At 50.9% G+C, this 10919-nt stretch overlaps 1 protein-coding gene across 1 annotated transcript; it reads left to right on the forward strand.

Annotated features, from left to right (window-relative positions):
* Positions 1–6563: 6563 nt before the first annotated feature.
* On the forward strand, positions 6564–8967 carry LOC127221917 (epididymal-specific lipocalin-9-like). The gene is made up of 6 exons (XM_051183864.1): positions 6564–6683; positions 7282–7418; positions 7652–7725; positions 8467–8574; positions 8748–8849; positions 8939–8967. Exons 1-6 carry the CDS (start codon positions 6585–6587, stop codon positions 8965–8967), a joined length of 549 nt encoding a protein of 182 aa, XP_051039821.1. The 5' UTR covers positions 6564–6584.
* The last annotated feature ends 1952 nt before the right edge of the window (positions 8968–10919 follow it).

A 10919-nucleotide genomic window follows, 5' to 3' on the forward strand; every position in this document is an offset into this window, starting at 1 on the left:
AAGGTGTGGCTCCAAGCCAGAGGTGAGGACCACCTGGAGACTGAGGTAGGACTGACACCAGGACACAGTCCTGGGGCTAGGTTCCCAAGCCCAGCAGGACACACCTAGGACATTCAGAATTTGTTTCAGTGGGTAGGGACAGTGTTGTGGCCTGGCGCTGCAGGCTTGGCAAACGTAAGAGCTACTGTGGAGAAGGGCCCAGCTCCGGGAGTGGCCTTGTTAGACCATTCTGATGTCATCAGCTCAGTTTCTTATATCACTGCACTGAGCATAATGAGGGACTAGTTAAGACACAAGTCTCTCTCTCTTTTCTCTCCCTCCCTCTTCTATCTCTCTTTTCTCTCTCTCTCTTCCCTCTCTCCCATTCTCTCTTCTCATTCTCTCCTCTCTCTCTCTCTCTCTCTCTCTCTCTCTGTCTCTCTCTCTCTCTCTCTGAGGGTATGTGAACCCAGGCATTTTCTTGTAATCTACATATCCTCCTGCTCAAACCTCCCCAGTCCCAGGTACATTGTCTCTTATGGGGATGAGCAGCATCCCAAGGCCTCTACACAACACTGCAGGCCTCCAATACAAACTGCTAAGGTTAATACAGCTGTGTGGCTTTCCTGAGGAGGACTTGCTCAGTGTCCCCATTGGCAGGGCGTCCCCACTGCAGTGTTGGACAATCAACCTGTTGTTTTCAGAAAACTGACATTACAGATGAATTGTATAGACAGACATGTGCACATACAAAGGTACGCATACACACATAGACATATAAATATGGGAACATGAACATATATGCATAGACACACATGTGAGCATACTGATGCATAGATGTGTACAAGCACACAGACACACACATGCACACTCACATAACCACACATGTAGACAGATGTGGGATGCTGTCTGGTAATCAAGGTAAGGATCTAGAAAGGGCCAGGACACTGCCTAGAGTTGGAGGGTCTAGGAGGATGGACTGGTGAGGAGTTCCGTTTCTTGTGGGAACAAGACCTGGGTGTGATGTGGGCAGAGCACAGCAGCTCTTGGCTCCAGGTCCTGAGGCAGCACTTCCCACACTGACAGAGGTCTCCCTCTGACAAGAATTCTACAGGTTATCTCTGTCTAATCACAAGGTCCAAGCAAAACAGTGTGGTCAGGTCTCCAGTGCAGATGGCTAGAGTCTCTGTGTGGGTGAGGGAGGATAGGATGCTGCCCCAAGGCCTTCCTCATGAGTTAAACAGACTCAGAAGGCCAGAGGGCACAGTATCCATGAAGACAATGTATGGGCACATGTAAGGAGGGCTGGCAGGACAAAGAGCAACACAGGACCAGGCCAGCCAAGAGGTATGAATCCAAAGTGGGCTGTGCTGGGGTCAGACCCTGGTCTGAACTCAGTGGTCCTGACCAGAGCTTGAGGCAGAGGGCAGCCCAGCTCCTCTCTTGTGTTTTATAGACTTCTTCTGGTAGAGAAGGAGTTCCATATAGTGCCCAGGTAGTCACTCCCATGAGACAGTGTGACACCTTTGTGCCCAGTGTGTGGGAGTCTTAGGAAGACACTGTGCAGATTTCTATCAACACTGACTAGGGGTCCCCAGAGCCACATTCATGGTAACTTTACAACAAGTTACATAATTGTTCTAAAACCCTCAGAGATCAAGGCAATTGTTTGGAAGGAACTATGCTATTTTAAGCTCCTCTATAAACAGTAATGGGTAAAAACACATTAGGGAAAATGCTTATGTGACCACGGAGTCATAATGATCTCCATCAGTCATTTAGTGGGTGGGGGTGAAGGTGAGTGGGAGGATTAGTGAATGAGAAAGTGATCAGTGGAGGGTGCTGGTGGTGAATGAATGGATGGGAAGGAGAGTGGGTGTAAGGTAAGACAAGTGGATGGATGGTTAGGTGGGTGGGTGAAAGGATGTACAGGCAAACAGAGAGATTGGTGGACAGATGACAGTACTGGTTGGACAAATGTGGACACAATCACAGTTACCCTTCAGGCTCATCATTGTGAACCCCACCTGTTTTGTTCCTTCTGTCTTGTAGTTTTCTTCCCCCTTTTCCTGTTTTAGGATCAATGAATGTCCCATGTTGATTAATGTGATAGGGCCATGTCCACCCTTGTTAAAAAAACAAAACAGAACAGAACAATTTCATGGACATTTCTCATCAGTGCTGACCTCCTCTGCTGATCGTGGGAGAAAGCGGCAACGCTAGGGGCATCTTGCTGCATCTGTCTTTGGATTTAAAACAAAATCCTTTCAGAATCTTTCTGTTTTCCTGGAAGGCCCTTTCTCACACATCATTCATAATCTCTCCCTGTAGTTCATCCATGACCTCCGGTCTGCTTTCTTAGCTATGATCATCTGGCTGCTTGGGTATTGGCCAGTTTTGTCACACCTTGATGGGGGTTCTCCTTCTGTGTCTGTATTTCTTTTATTGGTTGTTGAAAGAAAAAAAAAAAAAAAACAGTTTGGCCAATGGCCAACGAGGCAGAAAGATAGGTGGGACTAGGAGAGGAGGAGAATTCTGGGAAAGGTAGGCAGGAGGCCCGCCAGAGTCAGTCACCACGTAAGCCCGGAAAGAGAGGAAGCACAAGGTGTTCTCCAGTAAGCCAGGACCACGTGGAAATACATAAATTAATAGAAATCAGTTAATAATTAAGACAGGGCTAGCCAATAAGAAGCCCAAGCCACTGGCTAACAGTTTCATAATTAATATAAGTCGCTGAGTTCATTCGGGACTGAAGGCAGCGGGACCTGCCAGGCCAAAAGCATTCATTCAACAACACCTCTATTCAGCTTCATCCTCTTCCCTTTCTTCTCTTCCCCCTCCTTTTCTTTCTTTCTTCCTTTCTCCTGTCTGGAGTACTAAGTACAACCATTTCTTCCATAGGTTTTTGGGAAAGTGGTGTATAGTCACTGGCCGGGAACTACTCCTTTCCCAGTATGAATACTTCCCTCCCCTCCAGCTTTGTGATAAGCTACACAGGGAAGCCACAGTTCTAAATACACTCTGTGAGTGCCCTTCCCCCATGCCCTGCCCCCTGATTCTCTGACTGGGGGGGACTTGGGTATTCCCCTGGGCCTTTTTCAGAGGTAGGCACAGACAGAGGCAGATTCTGGCCATGTCCTCTTAGCAGATCCAACGCACAGAAGGTAGTGACAATGAGGGCAGGAGACGTGTCACCGCTTTGCACCTGAAGCTGAGGTGCAGGCACTGGGAAAACACTGGGGCCTTCTTACTACTTCACACCTTTATAAGCACAGCCCTGGAGCCAAGGGAGGGAGGCCTAGGGTTCTCAAGTGAGCCAGACATGGTATCAGCCAACAGACACCAGAATCTGGGTCACTTGACTGTGTCTCCCATGGCCTCCCAGCTGACTCAACTGCAGACACCTGCAGTGGGCTCTAAAGTGACAAGAACCAGGGCGGGGACCAGGATGTATGTCCACCAATACCGCTGGTGAGAGATTCTGGCACCAGGATCTCTGATAGCAAATGACACAGATAATGTCTATGTAGGGTGCCTGTTGGCATCTTGAGAGAGGACAGGCTGCTGCAAGGTATTGCGGCCTGAATAGGAGTTAGATTCTAACACTGTAGCCTCTAAGTTAGTCCCTCATGTCCTCAGATGGCCATTTGGCAGAAAGAGGCTGAGTCCTTTTATATGAAAACCTGATTCAGGCTTCATAGTAGCCCTTCAGCAATCTTGTGTGTGGCTCTGTGTGGCCAAGAGAACCATGGAAAATGACTCAACAACAGGACTTAGGCCAGACTCAGAATGCCATGGGCAGAAACCATACACCTTTCCAAGGTCTAAAACATTGTTGAAGGCACCCAGCAAGGGATCTCTGTGAGCCCCAGGAAGTAAGCCAGATGTCTCCCAAATTGGCCATCACTAAGCCATCCACTAAAGTAAGCACAGCAAACAACGCATAAAAATCCCTCTCACAGTTAAGAGGCTAAGAACCAGCCACAATAGAGGTCCTCATAGCTCTACAGCTGCCTGTCCACCATACCTGCTTTAGGACCAGTGTCCAATCCTAGAACCGTCAGACACAGGACGCTTCTGATCTACAAGAACAGGGATTCCATCTGAGACACAGGGCCACCCCTGGCCTGGGAAGCTGGCAGTGGCAGAGGTTTCTGGTGGTACTCTGTGGGCTAGGCCAAGGTAAGGGCCCTTGTTGCAGGTCCCGATGAATGTCCCTTAAGGGTGGGGGAAAGTAAGTAGATGGGACACCAATGACACAGCCTTAGTTTATTCCAGGAAGGGGTAAGTCTTATATACCCTCCACCCTACCCCAGAGGAAGAGATCTACTGAGCTGGCATCTGCTGGTCCACGTCATCTCATCAGACTCGGCTGCTGTTGTCACGGCCCTCTGGCACACCCTACCTGGCTGTCAGGAGAGATCTACTGTGCATGCTCTTACTATTGGTCCAGCCTGGCTGTCAGGCCCATTGAGGCTTAGTTATCCCACAGACACTCCCATGAGCTGGTCTTTCAGTCTTCTCAATGGGGGGATTTGAATGTGACTTCATGCTCAGACACAGGAGAGAAGGCACATAATAACCTATGGCTGGGACATGCACCTGGACAGCTCCTGGTAGCCACAGGAGAAAGGTGGCTCTGGGTGTGGTTTGAACAGGCCCAGAGCTTCTCACTGTCTTGGACACATGGACACAAGGACCTGGCCCAGCCTGTCTCTGGGATCTTACAGACTGACACGCACCTTCTCCAAGCCTCACTTCACACCTTGGGGGCCCACCTGGCAGTGCATGCTAGACCTGGGGCCTTGCCTGTGCTGCCCATTCCCTAGGACACCGCTCTTCTGCTCCCTTTACCTCATCTCCCCTCACTCAGAAGCAGGAGGTGACTATAGCCTTGGATCCTGTCTAGTGAGGCTGCTTCTGAAGGCTTCATAGACCTCGCTGGCTGCCATTTTACAGGTGATTCTCATGTGCCCAGGGCCTGGAGGCTTCTCATTGGTGTCTTGGGTTTGAAGAGTGACATCTCTCCTCACCTAGGTCCTGCATAATATTACAGTTTCATCCTACCCCATGTCTCTTTTGCTGGATCCTGTCTCAGTGGGTTCAGTCCAGAGATTTCCACTATATTCCTAGAGCCAACACTGTCCCTGGGCCGTGCTCAGCTCTGCCAGGCTTCCAGCATACTTTAGTGGATACTAGAGAAGGCAGATCTAAGAACAAATCCCAGGGTGTCCCAAGGTGATTGTGGGAATTTCCACAACATTCCAAGAATTGTAAATTTCCTGACAAAGGCAATTGCATGTGTGTGAACATGTATCAAGCAGAAAAGTGTTGGCATGTGTACATGTGTGTACACATTACATGCTTACTCTCACATGCAAGTACACTTACAGGTAAAGGGTTGTAGGCTCATAATCATACTGCACACATACATACATATAATCTCACTCATGATATATACAACCATGAACTCATGTACACGCAACATACTGTGTACACACATGTACCACCTGGTCTGAGCCGCTGCAGCTGAATGACAGAAAGCCTAAGTCAGAGTAACAACCGAGCTGGAGTCCCCAGGTCTCATCCTGGAACACAGTGGGCTTTCCACCAAGACCCCTGGAGTGTCCCTGACCCACCTTGGCCTTTCTTCCATCAAAGAAGGGGAAAGGCCTGCGACCTAGAGACTAGGAACTCAGCTCTCCTTGCCAACCCCCAAGTGAATGGCCTTGAGCCCTTCCAAATGTGTGATCAATTATGGCGCTGACCTTCAGAGCCATAATCCTTTTAGTCTCACTGGCTGAATAACCTGGCTTCCCGTCCAACACCCGAGTTGGGGCTGAGAAAGCAGGGGGTTTTCCATGGGTACTGTGAGGGTGTCCTCCCCATGGTTCAGCACTATATATGTCTGTACCCTGGCCCCTGTACCCTATGACACCTCCTGGAACCTGGAACATCTTGCAAAGAAGGAAGGCTATAGCTTGAAGTTGGCAGTAGGATCACCATGAGGACTGACCCTTTTTTAAACACACAGCACAGCTGACTGGACTACTCTACCACCATGTCACAGAGTGACCTGGCCCAGCTTCCTCAGGGTCAAAATCCACATATGATCCCAAGGCAATAATAAGCCACTCAGGTTAGAGGCTAAAAGGCAGGGAACAAGACCCTGTGGGCAAGAGCACAGGCCTCATGCCCCACGGTGGCCTGAAGAGTCCAGTGAAGCCATGGCCTCTCTCTAGAAGAACCCAGCCCAGCTGCCACCTACTGAGACTTGAGGGCTCGGCCCTTGGCTATCTCTCCAGGCCAATGAGGTGCCACATCTAAGGTATCCCAGACCTACTAACAAAGGCATCTCAGTCTAGAAGACAAGCCACATAGTGTTCCAGTCCTGGCCTGCACCCTGACCTTTCAATAGAAGCATCTTATAGCCCCGGGGCTGACAGCATCCTCCCCCGAACTCCATGCTGTCCTAAACGTGTTGGCTCCTATGGGTCAGGGAGGGGTAGAAGGACTTTCTGCCTCTGAACAGTATATATGCAACCAGCTGGGGCCTCTGTGCACCCATACCCTGAGCACTCATCCCAAGAGTACACAGCAGAGGAATGAAGCGTCTACTGCTGCTGACTGTGGGGCTGGGCCTGGCCTGGACCCTGCAGGACCAAAGCCAGGTTCCCGTGCAGCAGGACTTCAGCCCTGAGCAGGTGATGCTTCAGGTCTCTGTATAGGGTAGGGGGCTGCCCCTTATATCAAAGTGTTTTCTAGGTCTCTATCACCTTTCAGTGTTTTGACAGCAACTCACAGCAATAGTCACCAAAGGAGTGGCATTCTACCTGAGAACAGGTGCTCAGGGGACACTCTGCCAGGTCCCCTAGAGTGTGAGCCTCTTGAAAGCCCTACTGCAGCTGGCCAGGCCCCAGGAGGAGCCTGATCTTAGAGACCAAATAGGAGAGACAGGGTACCCAGATCCTCTACTGTGTGTCCTGTTGCACAGAGACCCTGAGGCCTTTATAGGGTAGAGGACTCCATCCCTCTTCAGGGACCTGGAGAATAGAGAGTCACCAAATTCTACCAGCATTGTCCAATCGCCTGTGGATATACTGTGCTGACCTGTCTGATTGGGGTGGGGGTGGAAGAGAGTATGTAGTCCCCAAGGCTCCTTCTCGGCACCCAGTAAGAGATGAGGTGAGGTCCATACTCTATACCTCTGCAGGATGTGCCTGGCTCCTCCCTGCTGTAATCCACTGTCTAGGGAGATGGCTTCCCAGGACTCAGTGGCCAGGATAGAACCTTACTCTGCAGGTGACAGGACACTGGAACACCCTCAATCTGGCCTCCACTGACCCATCCGTCATTGAGGAAGGAGGTGCTTACCAGTGCTTCATGACTGGCATTGCCCTTCTGGACAACGGCAACCTGAATGTCACCTACTTCCACAGGTAGCCTGACAGCTCAGCCCTCTAACCTAATCGGATTCTGCAGGACCATCTCTCCCCTTCTCCCAGATCCCCAGCTCTCCAGGGCTCAGGCCCTGAGTGGGCCCCGATGTTGATGATCCTCTGGGCTGCTCCCTGGAGGCTGGGCAGCATCCAGAGCTCCCTCTGGGTGAGCCAAGTAACCCTATAGGACCCAGCTCCTCAGGCAGGGATCAAGAAGGCTATTTTCCTCTTAGACAAGATGGAAAGTGTGTGAAGGAATTCTACGTGGCAGAAAAGACTGGCATCCCTGGACGTTACACCTTTGAGTGTGAGTGAAAGTAGCTGCTGCTCCCTCCCTGGGTATCATGGGGTCTTGGGTGGGGTGTGATGAAGCTGCTGCAATGTAAACATGATTGGTCAGGAAGGATGGGGATGGTACCCACACAGACCTAGCAACTATGTCTTCAGAAATCCGAAAATCCAAGAAGACTGGCCCCAAACTGTATTCTTGTGGGTTCCCAGGGCTCCCCACAGTCGTCCTGAGACCTCTTCCTATGAGCTCAGCACAGAGCTGACCCATCTTCAAATGGCAAGCAGTGCAAGGGAGGCTGGGAGGGAGGCGGGACTCAGGAGCCCTCACCCAGCTGCGGCTCTGGAGAACTGTGTAAGGGCTTCCCTTTGGAACAGATGCTGCTCAGGCTAAAGGAACACAAGGCAGTGTTGCGAGGTGGGGGGGCCAGGAGTCCAGAAAACAAGGGGAGGAGAGAGGGAGGGACTCTTGAGCCCTTCCCCTTCATTGGGTGTGCCCTCTCCACTCTGGTCCAGAAAGATACCTAGGTCAAGAGACAGGAGAAGAGAATTGGGGGATGCAGAGCAAGAGAAAGGCTGATAGAGGAGAAGAGGTGGGAGATTGGCTGCCTCCTGGCTTTGTGCCCTGGGCTCTGCTGACTACTGTGGGTTGAGCATGTGGAGGTGGAGTCAGGCAGGCTGTGCCAACTGGGGAGGCTCTGGTTACCAGGAGACACAGGGCCCCCAAGAGGCTTCGTGAACATTTGGTTTCTCGTCATAGACCAAGGCAAAAACTATCTGACTTTTGTGGCTGTCACAGAGGATTTCACCATCATGGACTTGGAAAACCAGAGTGAAGGAAATACCCTCATTGTGATTGAGCTCCATGGTAGGTGCCATTCCTCCCCACAGCCTCAAGACTGCAGGGAATGGCAGGACCTCGAGTTGAAGAGGCAGGTGGGAAGGGTGGGGAGACTAGGGGCTGGAGCCGATCTCCCTGCCCCAAGTACACCCACTATGGGTCTCTTTGCTCAACTACGTTTTCAATCCTGCTGGCTGTAGGCAGAACTCTGCAGGCCCGTAAGCTTGGGTTGGAGCCCTATAAGATGCACACTTCTAGAAGAGGCATTGTACCAGGCAACATTGTGGATGTGTCCTTGAATCGTAAGCCTATCTTCCTACAACTTCCTCTCTGTGGGACTCTACCACAGTGGCCATGATGACTATGACTCCTTTGGAAGTCTGTGCTGTAGGCCACAGTGTTAAGAGGATGGTGGGATGAGAGGTCTGTGTGGGGTTTAGCTGATTTGACGAGGGGGCACTGGACGGAGAAGGGGACTCATGTAATGAACTCTGACCTCTGCTTCCTCTTTGGTCCATAACAAGAAGTAGCTCCTGAGGTCAGTAGGTGACTAGACTCCTTCCAGTCTTCATCATCCATATTCTGGCAGATAGACTTTTCCAGGGAACTTCCTACAAAGTATAACCCCGGAGTGTAGCAGCCAGGGTTTGTGCAGGATGCTGCACCCGGGGCCCTGCCTGAATTAGAACATCAGGTGGGCCCAGGAAGACTCAGTCCCTCTCTAGGGCTCTGGGGTGCATGTGCAAGTACCCCAGCACACATCTTGTGTGTGTGAGACATGCGTACATACTTCTGCACACATCCTTTGTGTGTGCACACACTATATTCCCAGCCACTTCTGTGCCAGTCACATTCACCCTGTAATTTGCTCAGAACCCTTACTCTGCACATACTGTTTCATGGCTCTGCCAAGCTAAGCATCACTCCCCTTACCAGGGGCCTCCAGGAGGGAGAATTGAGGGCTTTCCTCTCAATTCTGTCTCTAAGATTCCCAGACTGCTTCTTCACATTCCCAAGAAAGCCAAGTGAGCCCTATTAACCATGTCCGCCATAACAGTACAAAGTGTGGAGAGACTCCATAGTTCCCTTAATACCATTGTTTTAGGAATTGCACCCCAAGGTGGGGATATAGGCTCAGGGCTTGACGAATTTGTGGAAATATGGCCCTTATGGAGAGCTTGGCCCAGGAGATAGGGACAGCAGAGTGATAGAAGGAGGAGGCTTGGTCCTGGGAGGAAGGGACAGAGAGAAACTTCAAGACACTGATCTGGAGTCTTGTGCTTCCCTAGATTGTAACGGTTCCTGAGATCGGCCACAGGGCACCTGCCTTCCTCAGGTCCAGGCCTGTGTGGCCCAAGAGTCAGCATTGTCCATGGCCTCCATCTCTTGGTGGTTTTGATCATCAACTCTTCTGTCATCTCTGACCCACCCTTTCCCATGTAATGAATAAACTCAGCATCAATGGCCTCTGGTTGCCTTCTTATCGGTACCCAAAGGTCACAGGGACCTCCCACAGGGAGGGGTAGTATCTACTTAGCTTCTGATAAGGTGGGGCAGGGACAGTATGCCCAGGTAGAAATCTCATGCCTAGGGTAGCACCTGGGCTCTAAGGGGCCTCAGGGAATTCTGGATTCCTGAGACAGAGCTATCCAGACCAGTCCTGGAGAGGACGAATCTCTGTATGTCTGAGAAGGCAAACCTGAATGGTCCAAGGAGCGGGAGGAGGCAGCATTGCCATCTTCCTAGAGTCCTTGCCCACCCTCCCTTCCCAGGACCAGTTCTTATTATAGGAATAGCCAAGGCCAGGTCAGCCATGGGCAGGGATTTTCTGTCATCTAGGACATGAAGGACACATCATGAGTCATTGTATCTGTGGCCAGGAGTGGAAGCTAGGACCTCACCCAAGGGAGCTATGCATTGACAGAAAGATCTTGCAGGTTAGGTCAGGCCCTCCCTTTCTGCTCTTCTGACCTTCCCCAACAAATTACTGTTTCCTGCCTTAGAAGTCATTGGATCTAAGTCAACTCAAGGTAAGGAACAGGTAAATGTCTGGCTAATGTCAACTAACTCAACCCCAGTGGGAAGCTGGATCTCTGGTAACCTAGTGACAAAGCTATTCCTGCACCAAACCCAAAGCTGGCCCCTTTGTGCAGTTCTCCAGGGTGTCCCTGAGCCAGGTCCCTGCAGATCAAAAGAGGCCAAGACCTGAAAAAAAGGCCAGAGAAGGAAGAGAGTGCAGAAGAAGGTGCCACATTTGGCATGAGCTATCAAATGTGGTATCAAGAGGGAGTGAGCAAGCCTGGGGTCTGACTCTAAAGCAAAGGAGGGCACTAGGAAAATGGCCACCCCATGCTGTCCAGGATCCATGGGGC

The sequence above is a fragment of the Phodopus roborovskii genome, unplaced genomic scaffold (assembly GCF_943737965.1).
Source record: "Phodopus roborovskii unplaced genomic scaffold, PHOROB, whole genome shotgun sequence".
NCBI lineage: Eukaryota > Metazoa > Chordata > Mammalia > Rodentia > Cricetidae > Phodopus > Phodopus roborovskii.

Coding starts and splice junctions, on each gene's coding strand:
- LOC127221917 (XM_051183864.1), top strand. CDS start 6,585: ATGAAGCGTCTACTGCTGCTGACTGTGGGGCTGGGCCTGGCCTGGACC. Junction 7,726..8,466: donor TGGACGTTACACCTTTGAGT/GTGAGTGAAAGT, acceptor TTCTCGTCATAG/ACCAAGGCAAAAACTATCTG. Junction 8,575..8,747: donor CATTGTGATTGAGCTCCATG/GTAGGTGCCATT, acceptor TGCTGGCTGTAG/GCAGAACTCTGCAGGCCCGT.